Source organism: Aulonocara sp. 'chitande type north' Nkhata Bay, linkage group LG7 (genome assembly GCF_057382095.1).
Source record: "Aulonocara sp. 'chitande type north' Nkhata Bay isolate Kocher_YH1m ecotype deep benthic linkage group LG7, A_spYH_male_GT1.1, whole genome shotgun sequence".
Classification (NCBI taxonomy): Eukaryota; Metazoa; Chordata; class Actinopteri; order Cichliformes; family Cichlidae; genus Aulonocara; species Aulonocara sp. 'chitande type north' Nkhata Bay.
In genome coordinates, this window is record NC_141350.1 from 15,514,851 (window position 1) to 15,534,417 (window position 19,567).

A 19,567-nucleotide genomic window follows, 5' to 3' on the forward strand; every position below is an offset into this window, starting at 1 on the left:
TCTAGTCCTTGTAGTTACCATTTTCAGATTTACTATTATTATTATTTTTATTTAACACTGACCTAAGAGTCATTCGAGCATTTAAAAAGCATTTATTCAAGTGATAAACTAGTGTTCTGTCTACACGCGGCATAGCAAGAAACCGACTGTATTTTAGTCACTTTGTTACTGTGAAAAAATCACATATTTTGTTCCCTGTCCTTTCTCGAATTTATGAAAACTACCAAGCAAAATTTGACAGGGATGACGCTTTTTGCACCAAAGAACTATTTGCTGGTGTATCTTGGCATGGTGTGCTGTGTGTCTTTAAGTAATGCGAGGAAACTGGACAAGTGAAGAAGAATCTGAAAGTCATGCCAGAAATGGTCTCAGTGGAAGGGTGGCTATTAAAAGCAGGAAACAAGGACGGAAAGTCTGCAGCACGCCAAATTACACCAGAACTGGATTTAAAATCAGGCCTCGTAGTGTGATGAATCCAAATTTAAATAATCTTCGGTATGTATGTAGGAGGTCAAGAAACAAGTACAACAGTGAGCGTCTGCGGCCATCTGTGAAACACGATGGTGGCTCTGTCATGGTTTTGGCTTTCAGCTAGGGATGCTGGGCATCTTTGAATGTCCTTCATGGAAAACTTTTCCTGAAGTCTACTGAAAGGAATAACAAGAAAACTTGTCTAAGAGTTCAGACTGTGTTGAAGAATAAAGGCGGTCATAACAAAACGTGTTGAATTGCACAAACTCAGTTTTTGCTTTGCTTTTTGGTTTTTTGAATAAACTGCTGCACCTACTCCCAATTTTCCAAGTAAATTATAAAGTCATTCAAGACTTTTGCACAGTACTGCATATGCCACGAATTTGCAAATGTTGCCACAAATATAAATTAATACAGTTTTACAAACAATAAGAACTTTAGCCAAATATCAACAAGGCAGCTTCCTTTAAGACCTCTTTGAAATCAAATCTGGATTTTGTGTGAGTTGCCAGGTAAAAAAAAAAAAAAATCACCTGCAATAAAAAAAAACAAAAAACAAAACAAAACCAAAAAACTCCTTTACCCATGCCTTTATTTATTTATTTTTTAGCTCGAATATTTGTAGTTAAAATATTTCGACCCTTTCAAAAACAAATAAATAAATACATGAAAAGAAAGAAAAGAGGAAGTATTATAAGGATATGAATCCTAAATAATCATGAATCAGAAATAACTAAACGTGCTTTAGAACTGCAGAACTACTAATACAATTACATGTAGGGAATTCTTCGTATCATTATTATAGATTTATGTATAAGCCTACCTCAAAGCGAGCACTAGGCAGCAGCAGCAGCAGTCATATGATGTTTCTGTGTGACAGTGAACGCCTCTCTGAGCGGGGCTGATCATGTCTCGGCGGGTGGAGGCTGGACAGTCCGATCGGACAGAGGAGGAGGAGGAGGACAAGTCAGCGCTCACACAATACGGTAAGTTTGAGATTAAGAACAAAACCTGCTCTAAATAACGCGAACGACCTCAATCCTTCAAAGATACCCCATCTGCGGTGATCAGCAGCGCGTTTAAAGATGTTACTCCAACTTTTTACTACACCTTTTCATTAAGTCGCGGTCTTTTTACAACAGAAGCAGGTAGAGTTCTTGTATCCTTTTTAAAGTAGCGAAGTAAAGTTTATCCGGATAAAGTGTGTGAGTGGCAGATACTGTAGTATCCAAGGACAAATGAGTTCATGTTAAGTACCTAGAATGACAAAGTAAGAACGACCCAATGAAACGTTAGAAGCTCTTATTACGCATGAACATGGCAGGTTGTAGAAAACCCACCAATGGGACAATTTGCTGTCTTTTTTTTTTTTTAACCAAGTCATTTAACTTTTACTTAACATCAGCTGAGCAGTCGATTTAAGGGGAATTGAAGGGGGCTGGTCAATTTAAACTAACAGGACAAAGCAGCGGAGTGCTGTTTTTTCTACAACCTGGCAACCAAAAGTAGTTTATGACTGATAGGTGGTTGGTGAAAGTTACTGTTTAGTTAGTCTAAGTTCAAACATCGCAATGAACTGAGGCTGGACTGGCTGAAAAATGAACATTTTTAATGTGTTTCTCTCTTTTTTCTGATTTTGTGGTGCTTATAAATCCCTTAAAACTATTATTATTATCATGATTATTTTCCATAACATTGATAGTTAACTAAATCAGCACATTTTGGAATAGTTAAAGGAAAAGATATACGCACAATAAAGCCATGTAGAGTGAAATAAAAATATATATATTATTGCCTACAATATATTGGGGTCACAAATGACCTCACCGGGTCACTTCTGTAAAAGTGTTGGTCATTCGAGGGTTATTTGGAGTGGCAGCATGCTAAGGATGGGGCTCGTAGGAAGACACCATACTGTCTTCTATTGTGTTTGTGTGTTACAGCCTCACAGTAGTGTGTTTGTTGACAAACATTTTCCTCAAGTGTCATACGACGGAGCGGATGACGACACCTCTCCACCTCAGCCAGTTGTAGTCGTCATGCAGTTGGCTCAGCTCGGGCTGTACAATAGTACGCTGTCATTAGCACACAGAAAGAGCTGTTTTCATTGCACAGCAATATCAGGCACTCACCAGCATCCATTTATTGTGTCTTTATGTGCAGCTGTGGGAGGAGCTCCTTCGATGTCTGTCCTTACGTTCCCTCTTAAGCTCCAACCCTGCTCCAGTGTTTTGTAAACAGATGATAAGGCCTGACCAACCTGAAGCATCGGTTTTCAATTCACTCTCCCGTGCAGTCTCCCTCTTGGTGTCATTTTTAACATACCTGTCTGTGCGTGTTACCACCAGTTTATCTCCAGAGGGGTTGGGATGGAGTCTCACAGGCCGAGCGGTTCTCCAGACATCAGGACACAGAGGGGCTACATGCTGGAGCACAGTCACAGGGGCAGCCAGGACAACTCGTTTGGAGTGAGGATTCAGGTTCAAGGGATTAAAGGTCAACCCTATGTGGTTCTGAACAGTTCAAGCCAGGACAGCAACAGGGACGTTTCTGTCATCACTCACCAGGCAGGGTACAACCCGGGTATGGCGCGAAGGTCCATGGATGACAGACAGCTATCACCTGAGCCACAGAAGATGGTTAACTCCCCCGTGTTTAATTATCAGAAACGCCCAGAGATCATGAGATCCTACAGCCCTGAAAATAATAAACTGAGCCCGGGGTTTCCTTCACAAACAGCCTCAAACAAACCGACTACCAACGTGACCAAACCCAGGATCCCTCTGCCTGCTGAGGGCCCAGGAGAAGACCCTGCTGAGTTGACCCAGAACAAGGCGCCTCCATCTGGTGGACAAATTTCTCCAAGGTCCCCAAACTTAGTGGAGACCGACTCCATCATTTCTGTAGGGAAACTAATAAGCCAGTTTAACAGCAACCAACGGAGGGGAAGAGGCCCGAGGAACAGGCTGAACCTCGAGGAGTGTCGTCGGTCACGCAGCGTGGACAGCAGTCGAACCTCTGAATCCTCCTCGCCCTCCCCTTCAGCTAGCAGGAACTCGTCTCTGAAGGGCGGGATGTACCCTCCTGGATCGGCCAGGGCTCGACTCCTCAGTGGAGAAGTCAACTTAAAGCCACCAAGCAACAAAGATACAACCGCCAAAGGGCTTCACAGAGCAGAGAAAGCATCAAGCGGTGACCGGGCTGATGAATCTGATGAAAGAGATGCACAGGTACAGGCTTTTGTTTTAGGGCAAAGTTGTCATTTGAAAGATCAGATTTATTTGCCGTATGTTCCCTAATCAGGTCACTCCCGATCTTCTGAAAGGACAGCAAGAGCTCTCAGTAGATCCAGCCGAAGACACGACGAAACAAATGCTGTTCACTTACCTGAAGGCTGGGTAAGTCCCCCCAAGCTTTCGGCACTTTACTTTAAAGGGGCAAACAGACATTTTAGGAACTATAGAGCATATATTTGATTTCTTGCAAATGGGTTGAATTACGGTGTTTGCCTATACCTTAAATAAGAGACTCCAACAGGAAAGGCAGCTTGATTTGTATTGTTAGCGTTTAAGCACACACTGTAAACTTGGAGGAGCAGCGAGCAAGGCTTTGTGCAAACAGTTACAAAGAACAGTGACCGGCACCTCTAAAGTTCAGCGTTTTCAATTTTGTTTGTTTAAAGTGCACAAAAGCAAAAGTTTAGAAATGTCAGATGACAGTGTTCTGGATTACTTTATAGGCTGTCACATTATTAGCTCTCTGAAGTCTAGCAAACAGGATATGACCTGTTGTGAGATTTAGACCCTTTTTAAAATAAATTATTAGCAATAACAAAGGAATTTTACTGAAATAAAAGTATAATATAGTTTCCCCTTTTTTCTTTTTCCTTAAAAAACAATTTAATTGACTTGGTCTCATTCTATATTCCCCCCCCTGCTCATCCACACCTCACCTGCAATGCCCCACATACTTCCTTACCAGTATATCCGTATATCAGACTCAAAATAGAGGAGTTGTGCACTAATGTGAACACGTGCGGTGGAGATGTTTGTGCTTTACAGACGATCTGGCAACATGGTTAACATTGCACAAACAGTACATACAATACTTATAAATCATAAACTCTGAAGGATGTAGACTTTATCTATACATTTTCCATGAGAAACAGCTTGTTTGAGCTTGAGATCAGATAAGCAAGTGGTCCGGGTGATGGGGGCAGTTGTCTAGGCTCCATCTAAAATATGTAATATCTTCCATAACGGCTCTGCTGTTACTCTAAACTATCTTAATAAACAAGTTTTGTTTCCTGTTTTCAACCTAATTTCCAATAAAAAACCAATCGAACAAAAACAAGTTATATTTGTTGTGTATAACATTGTCTCACTTTTCATAATAGTATATTCAGTACTCCCTGTTGGTCTAGTGGTGAGTGTGTGGTTGAGATCAGGCAGTGCAGTCTGATACGGGGAGCTGCTCCAGATGTGTGTTCTCAAGTCAGGAATGTAGAGCACGACCATGTTTTTACTGATAAAATATCTGCTGCACTTGGAAAGTTTGAAACATCTACCAGTGCCTGTTTGGTGCAATTTATTTACAAAAAAATGCTGAATTATGTGTTGTACCCCTAAGAGAGGTCAAGTGAACAATGTTTTATTTCTGCATACCAAAGCTACTTGACATCACGCTCAGAGGAGGTCCTGCCCTGCCGCAACCAGATCAAGTTTCATCTTTTCATCGGTGTTGTTACTGTGTTTGCTAAATATTTTTTCTTGCTGCCCAGAACGACTGATGACGACTCCACCACCCATAGAAAGGTCCACCTGCTCTTTCGGAGGATCAACAAGCTCAAATGGAGAACTGCTGCCAATGTGGAGCAGGAGGAGAAAGTCAGTGTTGGCATGAGATGTTCGTCAGGGCAGCTCACTCTCCAATGTGATTTATTGTGTTTGTCTGAAACTGCTTATATTATTGCAATGTTTTGCTTTTAGGACTACGAAGAGGCGATAAAGCTCCTGCGGGAGAAACAGGCAGAGCTGGAGAAAGAAGTGTCGGAACTGAGGCAAAGACTAGACGCTGAGATGAAGGTGTAGTGTAGCCCCATCCTGCTGAGTCACCTCCAAACAGCTCACTTCCTCTTCCTGTGACTGACAATGTCCCTGTCTGTTGTTGTTCTTTTCCTGCAGAATGAAATGACTTTAGCCAAAGCCTGTGAGAAGGCGAGGACAGAGAAGAAGAAACTTCAGGAAGAGCTGATAAAAAGCCAAGCTGAGCTCAGCCAACTCAGGGACAAGCTGGGAGAAGTTGAGGCAGAACTTCAGTTTACCAAAGAGGAGTAAGGCTGTGACCTTCAGGTCATTCACCAAAGCTTTAAAGTAAAGCTCTGCCTAGTGATTCAGTTTAATTTGGTTTTAATTATTTAGTGCCAAATCACAACAAATGCCTTAGTGCACTTTATATTGTAAGGTGAAGACACAATAATCAGTCAGCCCCCTAACAGCAAGCACTTGGCAACAGTGGGAAGGAAGAACACCCCTTTAAAAGGAAGAAACCTCCTGCAGAACCAGGCTCAGGGCGGGGCAGCCATCTGACACTAAAGTCAAACTAGACTCGCCAAGCCTGAATGTGTCATGTTTCTGCAGTTTAGGTGAAGCACTCCATATACAAACCGACTGTTGGGATTTAAATGGTCAGGTCCAAGTCCAAGTGCTACTGGTCATGAAAGAGCCCAGCACGTGCATTTTAAAATAAAAATGATACTGCACAGCCTGCTGATCTGGAGGATTTGTTGCTTTTTGACGGAACTAGTACTGCTGCCATATTACAAAGTGCTTTTGATCTTCTAAACTAAGCAAAAAGACAAATTAGTATTTTTCCCACTGGAAAAAAACTCAACAACATTATTTTAATGAAATCCTGAGATACAGAACTTTAACTCAATGCTGTTTTTCAGGGTCTTCGTGTAAGCCTCTGCTCATGCTCTCTGGTCACTTGAGTGCACTCTGATGTATGATTGGATGAAGGGCATTGAACTGAAAGCAGTTAGTTGAATACACTTTTGGTTTAGTGGTAGTTTGTTTCAAAAGTGAAGATTCCTGTTTTTCAGTCTATTCCAGTTAAGCAGCTTTTTGCAGCATTTAAGGAGAATAAGCGAGCTCCTGTCTTTGATATGAAATATGAATCTGTTCTCGTATGTTGCCAGGGTGGCTCAAATGAAGGCTGAGAAAGAGAGAGCTAAAGCAGAGATGCAGGACCTTCAGCAGCAGCTCTCAGAGATGCACGACGAGCTGGACCGAGCAAAGAAAGCAGAGGTGATAAATGAAGAGAAAGAAGTCCTTCTGCAGGTAAATGAAAGCCCGCGAGCCAAAATATAGCAGATGTAAAGCAGCTTTTTCCCTTAAATATATATTTGTGATGGTGAATTTGACAGGATTTATCCCAGCTGCATGCAGAATTTCAGGAGATGCTACAGGTGAAGGAAGAGCAGGAGGACTTGCTGCATCGCAGAGAGAGGGAGCTCAGTGCCCTGAAGGGAGCACTTAAAGAGGAGGTGGAGACTCAGGATATATACACCTCTGCTCTGAAGGAGGAGCACGAACAGGAGCTTCAGAAGCTGCTCGGGCACTTGGAGCTGGTTAAAGAGGTACCAGGAAACATACCTCCATTTGCTCTGATCTATCACACCCCTGTGTCACGTCATATTTCGATGTTGATCTCACACTTTGCTTTCGCCCTGTCTCTCAGAGCAATGCTCTGCTCTGCCAGAAGAAGCTCGAGGCGGAGGAGGAGAGCGGTGCAGCTAAGGTGCAACTGAAGGAGCTGAGCCAGGAGAGAGATCAGCTGAGAGGGAAGGTGCAAGAGCTTAACAACAAGTTGGAGCAGCTGAATCAGGTGATCCAGGAGTACAAAACCACAGAAAGACAGTTGGAGCAGAGATCAAAGCAGCTTGAGGTGAGGAAAGGGGTGCAAATGTAGGGAGATAAATGTCAAATTTTCAGTTTGTTCAGTTTTCTTTTGCTTCATGCCGTTTCAGAGGGAAAAGCAACAGGTTGAGGAAATGCTGGACGATGTGAGGAGGAATGAAGAAGAGATGTGTCAGTCTAACAAGTCGCTGCTCACTCGCTTGGAAGACGTGCAGGTATCAAGGAAATAAGGTTGAGCGGGAGAAAAATGGAGCACACTTCATCATGTCTACTATATCATATTATTTCATGAGCATCATAGCTATGCTCTTGAAATGAATTCTTTACTCTGGGTTTTCTTCTGACAGGGTAAACTAGCCAAATTGAACCATGAGCACAGAGACCTGAAAGAGAAGCTCAGGGAGGAGAAGAAGCAAGTGGAGGAGCTGTGGAAGACAAAAACTGAGCTGGAAGATGAGAGAAGGCTGCAGGACAGGGCCATGGAGCAACTGCAGAGGAAGGTGAGAGGGGGACATAAACTATTCTTTTAAGGCCTTCCAAAAAAATTCTATGTGTTCTTGGAGCCAAATGAGGCCTGAAAGTCTGCTATCTTAACCCTGAAGCCATGAGATCACCAGAAACAGCTGTTAAGTCTCGTGCTTGCATAACTTCTTTCATCTCCTATGTCTCGCTTATCTGAGCTCTTTGTTTATCTGCACGGGTAGATGAATGGCATCATAGAGGAGTGTGAGGCGTCCACAGATGTGCTTCAGAACCAGGTCGATGAGGCCAAAGAAAAGAGTCAGAGGGACTTGGCCGAGCTGCGGAGACAGCTGCAGGAAAAGGGAGCAGAGCTGGAGAAATCCAGACAGGCAGCCAAAAAACTGCAGGAAGAGGTGTGGTGCTCACCGTCTCCCTGATTCATCAGCATGAATTAGTCTTAGTCACCAAAAGAAAAATAAGAGTATGAGAACATGCACGTTTTGTATGATTTTGAATAAAAGTGGTCAGACTCTACGGATTATGTGTTGTCTGTAGAAGTGTCTGCTTTACTGCTCAGCACCGGACATTGCATGTTGCTTTGTGTTTAACCTTTGAGCTGTTTTCTTGTTCAGCTGTTTCCTCTGGAGGAGGATCTGCGGAGGTGTCGCAGGGAGCAGCAGGAGGCCCAGCTGAGGGGCCGGCAGCTGGAGCAGAAGGTGGAGGAGCTGGAGGAGAGGAATGTTGCCGCGATGGACGAGCGAGAGCGCCAGGTCAAACTCATGGAGGTAAAAACATCTCTGAACCTCCAGCTTGTCAAACTCAAAATGCAGCGGTGGTTACCACTGTTACCTCACAGCAAGAAGGTTGTGGGTTCAATTGCTCCATCAGGCTTTTCGGTGTGGAGTTTGCATGTTTTCTGGTTTTCCAAAGGCATGCATTTTTAGGGGCCTGGTTAACTGGTGAATTTGAATAGTTTCCTGTCTCTCTGTGTTAGTCCTGTGACAGACTGTTAACGTGTCCAGGGTGTACCCCGCCTCTCACCCCATGGTGGCTGAGATAGGCTCCAGCACCTCCTGTGTCATTTTATTGGATAAGCAAAAACATATGGATGGATTGATGGTTTACCTTCTGAAACAATTTACATTCGGATGGTAACAGAAACAAAATAACCTGTTCCTACCCCATTTTTTATTTTATTTTACTCCGTCCACACGTACACGGGTATTTTTGAAAACGGAAATTTTCCGTTTTCGTTTTAAAAAATAATCCCGTCCACACGTAAAGGCAGAAATGAAGGAAAACGCTGCTAGGAACATGCCAAAGCAGCAGGTGGCGCTATATTCCTAACCGTGTAGAAATGTTGGCCAATCAGAAGTCTAGAAGCCTCGGTGGGAAAAAGTAAACAAAGCTGGGGCATAGAAGCAGAACCGAGTCGTATGTGTGGAGGGACAGTAACTGTGTGTGTATATGTAAGCATTTAAACACTGCAGAGACTACAATTAACAGTATTGTAGAAATTCATTTCACCGAAACAATAACGTGGCGCACACTGTGACGTCAGAAAAGGCGCACATCTTTGACGCTGCGTTTGTCCACACGTAAATGCAAAAACGGAGTTTTAGAAAATATCCACCCTGGTCGGAGTTTTTTAAAATCTCCGTTTTCAGTGACAAAAAACGCCGTTTACGTGTGGACGAAAGGTGCAAACGCATAGAAAAATCTGCGTTTTCAAAAATACCCGGGTACGTGTGGACATAGCCCAAGTGAACACAAGACTGTTGGTAACACTTTGGCTACTTCCACACTAATGCGCTTTCATTTGAAAACGCATCGTTTTCTCTCCGTTTTGGCCTCCCGTCTACAAGGCGTTTTGAAAATGAATAAATTTGAAGACGGTGCTTTCGCGTCGCAGTGTGGACAGCGAAAAATGAGACCTTGGAAAACAATGACGCATTTTAGTCATGTGATGCAGTCATGTGACCAATTAAACAAAGATAGCGGAGGGCAGCAGTTGTTTTGTTTGCTCTCAATTTCGACAGCCCTATTAAAGATTAATATCAGTTTGTACATGCTTCAGATAGCTTTTCTTCAAATTTGTTAATTCTCACTCGCTTTTGCAACTTTGTACTTTTGTGTTACTCGCAGCAACAAGTCCACCTCATCGGTAATCCATTTAAAAACTTGACCTTTCAAAGAGCCGGAAAGTAAATATGCGGCAGACAGAAATCAGGCAGGCCGAATCGTCTTGCGTTTCACGCATGCGCAGTACTGGAACGTAAGTGTTTTCGGCCGTTTCAATGTGGACGCACAACTCTATCCGGGCTAGTGTGGACGTAGCCTTTATTTCACCTTAGTTAATATACTTATTTGTTAAAAATATTTTACATTAAACATTGTAACAAATTGAGCTTAATTGTATCTCCAAACTAGCCAAGGAGTGGAAGTCCTTTTAGTCAGCTGTTATCATCCGTAATAGAATTTCATATAGTCACAGTATTTAAGTTGTTTTAGTCTGGATACTGTTCTGCTGCCCGTGCAAGCCACTTTGCAACCCACCTATTGCCCACCCCCTCCTTTTCCTGTTATTTCTAACTCATTCAGTGGCCTGCCTGCTGTTATTTATGTCTGCAGTGTTCTTTACTGTTCTTGCTGTTGCTCTTTCCACACCAGAGTTTCCAGATATGAGGGGAAAGGTGCTGAGGTTCCCAGGGCAGAATTAGAGAAAAAAATGACTGCAGATGGAAAAACAATCCTGTAATCACTTAAGTGTCTGTCTTACAGTGTCTGCTCATTTACCTACATCCCTATGGGTGCAGAAAGGGAAAGGTTAAAATGAAGCATTGTTAAACTGTCTTTTCCAGGTGCTTGCCTCTTGTTTATACAGACCTGGAGCGAGACTTTTTACTAAAATTTGTGTGGCTGCATTAATAAAACCAAGTAATACAAAAGTATCTCAGAGTTCACTGTAGATCTAATCCTCCAGTTTAAGCTTAAAGATGAAAATCTACCCACATGGTTAGATGGCAACAGTAATATTCCCAGCTATAACACGTGTAAGAGCGCGCAGTCACACACGTAATGTTTACCTGTTCCTCTGCGTGTATTTGCACTGTCACCTGTACCTGCTCTGGGTGAGGAGAAGTTCACTGGAAACAGCGTCTCGCAGCTCAGCCCTGTTTGTCTTGCCGATGCAAAAACATTACACAGTGATACCAGCGTGCGCACTGTTGACACTTTGTATCAACCGAGGAAGAGCGTATTTACTGTTGAAAGTTATCAGACCTGTCCGACCGTTCTCAGAAACCTTCTTCTACCTACCCCCACCCCCCACACACACACATCCACTGCTAACGCAAGCAGAGTTTAACATAATAGCAAAGCGGGTTTTTTTGTGCATTTTTCCTGAAGGCTTCCTTGTATAATGTTACCCAATACCCTCGTCTAATCTGAGTCAGCTTTCTAACCACATTCTCCAGAGATAAATATCTCATGTCCCCTGTGCTTCCAGCGTGCAATTTAAATGAAGTCGATGATGGTTTGAAGCATCTTTTCATTCATTTCCTCTCCTCTCAGGAGCGCATCAGCCACCTGGAAGAAGACCTTTGTGATGAGCGCGGCAGTGCTGACCGCTTGATGGAGCGATTAGACAAAACCAAGGAGCAGGCAGGTTTACTCCCTTGTTGTCTTTGCTGTTTTTTTGTGTGTGTGTTTTTTTTTCCAGATGAAGCTCACATTTTGCATTTTTCTAATGCTCATGAATTTCCCTCCACAAAAACAACAACCTACCAGTGATAGATTTATTGCCTGTCTCAATTTTGGGCCCTCAGCTCTGTTTTGATCATAAACAGATGTTGAGCTGAGAGCTCAGATTTCTCTGCAAACACCCAAAGCTGCTGATGTTTCTGAGCTGCGCGTAAAACAAGTTTGTTTTGTTGTTTCGTCTGGTCATTAATCATGCTTCTTCACCGCTTCCTCATCTTCAGTGTGCTTTTAATGCTGGCCTACGTTTAGGGGAGCAAAGTAGTACACAGTAGGTGACACAAAATGCTCTTTTGGTTAAACTACTAAGCCCCCCACCCCCACTCCCTGCTCCCCCAAAAAACAGCTAACTATTGTGAGCAAGTATTCACACTCCCTCCTCTGGGCCTCTGGATGTTATTAGTGAGGAGAGCCTTTAGATCTGATGTGTCCGCTCAGACCGGACTGAATTTCCTCTGTTTTTATGGAAACCTTTTATTTAAACTGAAAGTTTGTAATAACACATGGTCTTGTTTGCAGTCAGTATTGAAGAGAATGCATGTGAACGGAAAGCAAGTTGTGAGGTTTAGTGTTAAAGGAGAACCCTTGTGCACATTTCTAGTGCCTTATATTCCTTTTAAATCAATGTTTCTTGCATTATTCAAAGGTTACCCTGCAATTTATACTTTGTCCTCCTCTCTTTAAGCGAACTTTCCTCTGATTGGCTGCCCATCACAAACAAAACGTTTGAACGGTAGGAGGTAGATGCGTCTGTCCTCACAGCCTCCGGGCAACTCTGTGCATCTGAGATGCCTTTGTGTCTCTAAGCAAGAATATCAATTTCTTTGACGTCACATTGAACCAACAGGGAAAAAAACACCTCAAACTGAGTGTTTAGAGAAAATAAGTAAAAGTCTACTTTCAGGGGGAAAACATATGAAGTACAAGCTCAGCAAATAATAAATTAGTAGTTCAGTGTCCATATGTCCCAGCTGTATTTCTTATGTGCGATGTTATGCAGTACATGTATAATGGATAATAAAAACTATGTTTCTCTCTGCATTAACAGATGGATCAGATGCGGAATGAACTGATGCAGGAGAGATCTGCCAGGCAGGATCTGGAGTGCGATAAGATAAGCCTGGAGAGGCAGGTAATTATCCCTAACCCCCCAACACCAGACAGCTAAACAGAGTGAAATCATTTCTGGAGAAAAAAAAATCTTAAGGTGGAGTCAATGTGATGCAAGAGACTGCTGCTGAAAAATGAGGGTTAAGATCCAAGTTAGATACTCAGCTCTTTTAAGCTTTTGCTTTTAAATAATAACCAAAATCAAGTGAAATACTCATGTAAATGCATGTGGAATAAAATCAGCATGGCGTTCAAATTGTAAGATTCATGTTCAATATCAGCATTGATGTTAATGGTGTTAATGGAAACCTGCTCAAAGGTGCCCTGCAGAGTTTTTTTTTTTAAAATTTCTTGTAAAGATACAAAAAGGTTCAGCTTACTCTCAGCATTGCTCACCAAACTGTATTGCTTACATGCTTGAGGGTTAACAACTGTGCAAAGTTTTGCAAAGCTTGTTTTTTCCTACTTTGTTTAATAGACCATTGCCTCCCCCCTTTGGATCCGTGGAATAACAACCTCAAGCTCTTACATTCTTGTGCAAGAAGCAAACAAAACTGCGACCACCCTGAGAAACTACTGCTTCATGTTGCTATTACAGATTTTTTTTTTTTTTTTAAAAAGCTAAAATTCTTCACCGTATTCTCTCTGGCAGAATAAGGACCTTAAAAGCAGAGTGGCTCATCTGGAAGGTTCACAGAAGAGCAACCAGGACTCACTCGTCTCCAAGCTCAACATCCGCATCCAGGAGCTGGAGGAGAGGTTGCAAGGAGAAGAGAAGTGAGCAAACACACAGCAAAAAGTGACCTTACTTTAACAACTTCTCATCAGTTTTAGACATTAATATGGATTAAGGCTGTATGGATCAGTGCAACTACAGAAACTCAGATTCTTGGTCCTGGCTCTCAGTGAGTGGTGGACCCATTTATCACTTGGTTGTAAGAAAAATCATCTCTGGTCTGCACACTAGGAGTGTGTTAAGTTACACAAAGCTGGAGGAAAAAACAGGCACATGATCCCTTGTTGCTTTTGCTCTCAGGGACAACAACAACTTACAACAAGTGAACCGCAGGCTGGAGCGCAAGCTGAAGGAGATGAAAATGCAGGGAGACGAGGAGCGCCTCAACCTGCAGAGCCAGACGGACCAGGTCGACACATCTTTAACCACGAATAAAACCTTGTTACGATGTTCTCTTCAGCAGGCGACTCGACTCGTGATTCTTTATCTCGTTTTTCCCCGAACTCTGCAGCTGACTCAGAGGCTAAAGACGGCGAAGAGGCAGATGGACGAGGCGGAGGAGGAGATCGAGCGTCTGGAACACGCTAAAAAGAAGTTGCAGAGAGAGCTGGATGAGCAGATGGAGGCCAACGAGCAGCTTCACAGCCAGCTGAGTGCAGTGCGGAATGAGATGAGGTGATCGATCGCTCTCTGCCTTTAACATGCCGCTGCACTAAATCACGTCATCACCATCATTTAATGTTTTTGCTTCAACAGGCGGAAGAAGAAGGCCACTCCCCTCACTAAGGTCGCAGAGGACGATGTGAACGACTTAGACGACCTGGGATCTGACTGACCCGCGCTTAAAAAGAATTCAATCTGGAATTTAATGTCACTGTGAACATTTCACAATTGAGTAAAATGTCATTAACAACTCAGGTGTGACTTCCACCTTGAGCTGCATGGCACCTTGCCAATGCTGACCTCTTGTGGTGATATTTATAACTGCATTATCAAACCAACTTGATTATTCTTAATCTCTAATTTATTCTGTTGGTGTATTAATGAATATGACGTGGCGTGAACGTTCTTAAGATAATAACTAAATGCACTAAAATGCTTTTTTCAACATTCAACAGTGTATATACGCCTCCAGACACTGAAATAAATACAGCTGTGTGACATTTCTGTCAGTCTGAGACTTTGACTTTGAACAAAAAAATGAGAGAAAGCTTAGTTTAAATGTAAAAACAACACAAAACTCGTCTGCTGGTAACCCTCAGCTATGAAACTCTGTCAGAATGGTAGTTGTACGAATGGATCAATGGCCTGCTCTTAATGGCTGAGGCTGTGCAGAGGTGGAGATGTGACTCTAATGAGCTCCAGGGATTCAAAGCGCCTGACAGTTTTGACATCTGTTGGCACGGCGATACATGGAAGTACAAAACAAGAGAAGCATGAGGCAACACTGTGCTCTAAAACATGGAATATTTAAGGAATTTCTGGCAGAATTCCTGGGAACGTTTGTCTTGGTTGTAAGTATTCTTTTCTTTTAGAATGAAACTATTTTTTTTCTCAGAAATCAAACATTGCATCTGCTCGCTTTAGAAGTTCCTATAATTCCTTCAGCTGATTGTTTTATTTCAGTTTGATTAATGATATGTTCCTCTCTGTTTGTCAGCTGTTTGGCTGCGGCTCCGTCGCTCAGACCGTCCTCAGTCGAAACACCCTGGGCGAACCCCTCACCGTCCACATCGGCTTCTCTGTAGGCCTGATGATGGCAGCGTATGTGGCCGGTGGAGTTTCAGGTAAATGCCGCTTTTAATGTTGCTCTTATTTAGTTAATTCTTTATTTCTGCTGACATAAAGTTGGCCTCAGATGGGCTGCAAGACCCCGATTAGCTCTGCTTAATTTATGCATGGCCAGCAGAGCTGACACACTTGTGAAGAAAATCAAAAGTAAAAAGTTTTAACATTGTAGTTGTTAAAAGTTTGTTTAGCGTTCTATCTTAACCTCTTAATTTATAGTCAAAACAAACCGTCTCTGCCAGAACATATAAAACAATCTGACACGACTCTCTTGTACGTGCTGCTGTAATAAAAACATTGATACTCATGAGGCATGCAGCTTGTAGTATTAAATCTTTATGGCTTCCTGTCCGGCCATGTGCCACCTCCCCCAGCTCCGGCATCAACAGGAAGGTGCCAGCTCTCTGTCCAGATCCACCAAATGTGTACTGACCATTGATTTATTAACACAGCCTCTCTGGGGTCGTACATAACCCTGGGCACTAAATGTCCTGCAAACTGCATTGATCATAGGCTACGTTCATCTGTCTATAGCAGAGACCAGACTCAGTCCCAGTGAGAATGCTTACTTCATGTGAGCAGGGGTTTGAATTGAATTAAATCAAACCCCCACCCATAGTATTTCATGAAGAGATATAACAGGCAGGTTTCTCATATATATATATATATATAAAAACTACCTGGCCTTATTAAAAATAACAACAGAATCTTTTTTGTTTTTTTGAGGTAGTGACCTTTATTCTGCCTCTAAAAAAACAAACCGTGAACCGCCCTGGGGGGCTGCTCCCCTGCTGTTGCCTCTTGTAAATGTGACAGCCTCACTAATGATGGAGAGGATATCATGCCAGCCACCCACACATACACACACACACACACTGCACCCCTCTTTTACTCTGTGCTTTGTCCTCTCTCCCAGGGGGCCATGTGAACCCCGCTGTGTCTTTGGCCATGGTAATTTTGGGCAAACTGAAGATCTGGAAGTTTCCTTTCTACGTCATCGCTCAGTTTCTTGGTGCTTTTGCAGGAGCTGCTGCAGTCTTTGGATTATACTATGGTGAAGCCTCCTTTGCATATGTATATAAAGCCATAACAAGTGTTATGTAAAGAAGTGATTAAGTGCACAACACTCAGCTGCCGCTGTGAGAATATTTTAACCCTGGGTTTGACTGCACAAGATAGAAATGGATCCCTGTGACTTGTTGCAGTTATGTCAGATGTCTCTTTGTGCTCCTCACAGATGCCTTCATGGACTTCACCAGTGGGATTCTGTCAGTGACGGGTATCAATGCAACGGGCCACATTTTTGCCTCATACCCCGGCAGACACCTGTCAGTCCTCGGCGGCTTCATTGATCAGGCAAGCTCTAGTCGCGGTGAACCACTGACCTCCGCTCTCTTTCTGCCTCTAAATACTGTAAAGTCTGGCCAATGTGGCTAATGCAGAATCGATCGGCCTATTTAGTCTGAGAACACCCCCTTTTCGGCTCACTTTTGGCCCTAATGTCCATTTCCTGGTACTCTGCAGAAGGTCACATTTACTTAACGCCATTTCCAGTCTGTTTATTTGTTGCAGCAATACAAAATTAACACGTCTGCTTGTGTTTCCAAAGATGGTGGAAACCACAGCAGGTAAAGCGCTGCGATAAGTCTGCTTAGTGCGATTGTGTTTATGCAAATGTTATTTTCATTCTCATGCTCAGAGGTCAAGTACGATTTGAGTCAGAGTGAATCATCTGCGCAGGGATCAGAGTTAAGATGTTGCAAATGTGATTTAAATGCACCCAGATCACTATACACATTAACTGGACATGTTTTATTAATTTGTATTCAGATGTTTTCAGTTAGAAAATTATAGTTATTTTATAATAGAAGTTTGAAGAAATTCACATGATGGCATATTATATGACTGTGAAGTAAACAAATAGCTTAGTTACTTCAAATTGCACAAAAATCCCTCAAATAAATGACATGAAATGAGTTAATGAATATATTAATATGTGCACTGGTCCGCGTTATAGAACATTAAACAAAGAAACAATATATAAACAATATATATCTAATATATCAAATAAAAACTACAGCTGAGTTGTGCTCAGCGTTTAGACTGTATCCATGGCTTATGTCTTTATTATGATGTGCGTTGTGAATTTAATAGTCTGATGGCAGATGGGTAAAAGCTGTCACTGGGAAACTGCTGCTCCATGTAGTATATTATTGTAATTGGGATGTTACCAGCGTTTATCAAAGCTACACAGCCAAACTCATCCATTAATCAGAGGTTTGCTGTTCCTCTCTCGAAGGTGGTGGGAACAGGTATGCTGGTTTTGTGCATTCTTGCTATCATCGACGGCGGAAACATCGGAGCTCCTAAAGGCGTCGAGCCGCTGGCCATCGGCCTGATCATCATGGCCATCGGCGTGTCCATGGGGCTGAACTGTGGCTACCCCCTGAACCCAGCCAGAGACCTGGGACCCAGACTGTTCACAGCTGTGGCAGGATGGGGGATGGAGGTCTTCAGGTAGGTGGAGTCGAATCACATATAGATGATTATATGATGATGATGGGTGGGCAGTTTGGCCATTAGGTGAAAAAGTCTAAACGTGGTATTATTATTAAAATGCGTGGAATATGTAACTTCTGAAGAATAGATCATTAATGTATACAAAGAAACTATGCATCACATACTAAATGTGGACTTATGTAGTAACTTTATTTGATGATCTCTTACTTACAAAATAATTTTGCAGTTATAAACATGTGGACACATTCTGTGAAATGAAAATGTAAATACAGACATATCTCCCTGCCTCTCTTCAAATCTTTCATTGAGCTATTTATCGAAGTGAGCCCGTGCTGGTGACACGTGTTACATAGTGTCACATGCGCTTGACAGATGCAGTCGATGCTTGTGCATGATCCGATGGAGGCACCGGCGATCAACAGCTGCCTCTTTTTTCTCCCACTGGTGTTTTTGACTCTTCCTTCCTGTTTCCCTTTTCTCTGCACGCAGCACCGCAGACAACTGGTGGTGGATCCCAGTGGCGGGACCGATGGTGGGGGGAGTGGTCGCGGCCGTCATATACTACCTGTTCATTGAGCTGCACCACCCCCACGTCGAGCACGAGAAGCCCCAGGAGGAAGAGGAGGAGGACGAGGAAGACGAAGAGGATGATGACAGCAGTCTGAAGGACAAATATGAGATGATCACGATGAGTTAAGAAGACTTTCACCTTCAGGACTGAGCGCTTTTACTGTCAGTCAGATGAACACCAGCGCAGCTTCCATCTGTAAGGACAGGATCCATGTGTCAGTGTCATCTCATTGGTAGCTGTATAGGCTGTAGTTATACTTCAAGCTTTTTTCAGCCCGATACACCACCAAAGACTTCCATGGGTCTAAATAAAAATAAAATATATTTGGAAATGTTCTGAAAACACGGAATAACTTTTGCTCGATTGCCTGTTGTTGCATTTTTCATAAACTCATGGAAATCTCAGTCCTGTGTATTTGAGATCATTACATAAATATTAGCAGCATATGTGTTGTAAATACCATTTTGTATATACAAAAAAATTCTCCTTTTTTGCATATACTAAAAATAGAATATTAGTTCTGCATGCTTGCAAGTTCCCTGTTACATTTCTTTGTGTTTTTCTCAGTGGTTGTCGTGATATTTGCGTATTAACTTCAAACTTTTTGTGCTTGTTTTGACTTTTTGCAAAACTCTCTTACTCACTTTTGTTTGTCGACATTAAAGTTTCTACAAGTTGCAACTTCTCCTAAGATTTTTCTCTTCACTGCTCTGCTGCATTTGTAATAGAAAACTGCACATCAACCTAAAATGAGATGCTCAGTTGATGTAAACATTCTCATACGAGCAGTTTGTAAATTGCTCCACAGACGAAGTATGTCCTGTAGAATGTCATCGCTCCAGCTAATGTCCCCAATGCAGATGAAGGAGCTGAGACTCAGTGGGTTGTCTGATTTTACTTCCACCAGGAACCTCAGGTGGCAACTTCAACGCTGCAGAATTGTTAGAAAAGTCAAATATGATGGGATGATAAGACTTAAAAGTGAGAAGCTTCATCATTGTTTCATCTGGGGGATTCTCACCTTTGAGTTAAAATAAGAATACCAAAAGAATTATTTTAATAATATGGATTGAATTCTAGTTCTGATAATGTTCAAGAAAACCCATGTTAAATAAGAGCTGTGAAGTGGAGAAAAACTTGTTCCAAGTTCTCTAACTTGACGAGTGCTCCTGTATAACATGTGGAAAAGAAGCTATAAAATTTGAGAATAATTTAACATCCAAACAGGAT

General features: G+C 42.4%; 2 protein-coding genes across 3 annotated transcripts; both read left to right on the plus strand.

The window, feature by feature from the left end:
* The first annotated feature begins 1,370 nt into the window (after positions 1 to 1,370).
* LOC147324851 (cingulin-like protein 1) lies at positions 1,371 to 14,352 on the plus strand. 2 transcript variants are annotated; one of them, XM_086298953.1, is made up of 19 exons: positions 1,371 to 1,457; positions 2,820 to 3,701; positions 3,775 to 3,869; positions 5,252 to 5,357; positions 5,460 to 5,555; positions 5,655 to 5,803; positions 6,671 to 6,812; positions 6,899 to 7,111; positions 7,213 to 7,419; positions 7,502 to 7,606; positions 7,739 to 7,891; positions 8,096 to 8,266; positions 8,486 to 8,638; positions 11,427 to 11,516; positions 12,661 to 12,744; positions 13,375 to 13,499; positions 13,759 to 13,867; positions 13,970 to 14,133; positions 14,215 to 14,352. In XM_086298953.1, exons 2-19 carry the CDS (start codon positions 2,841 to 2,843, stop codon positions 14,291 to 14,293), a joined length of 3,102 nt encoding a protein of 1,033 aa, XP_086155079.1. In that variant the 5' UTR covers positions 1,371 to 1,457; positions 2,820 to 2,840; the 3' UTR covers positions 14,294 to 14,352. The 2 variants fall into 2 exon arrangements, with proteins under 2 accessions (XP_086155079.1, XP_086155080.1); XM_086298954.1 differs by lacking the exon at positions 1,371 to 1,457 and adding an exon at positions 1,476 to 1,619.
* Positions 14,353 to 14,731: 379 nt separating this feature from the next.
* Positions 14,732 to 19,022, plus strand: aqp9a (aquaporin 9a). Its single transcript, XM_086298956.1, has 6 exons — positions 14,732 to 14,972; positions 15,119 to 15,245; positions 16,163 to 16,300; positions 16,484 to 16,602; positions 17,546 to 17,763; positions 18,256 to 19,022. Exons 1-6 carry the CDS (start codon positions 14,871 to 14,873, stop codon positions 18,461 to 18,463), a joined length of 912 nt encoding a protein of 303 aa, XP_086155082.1. The 5' UTR covers positions 14,732 to 14,870; the 3' UTR covers positions 18,464 to 19,022.
* The last annotated feature ends 545 nt before the right edge of the window (positions 19,023 to 19,567 follow it).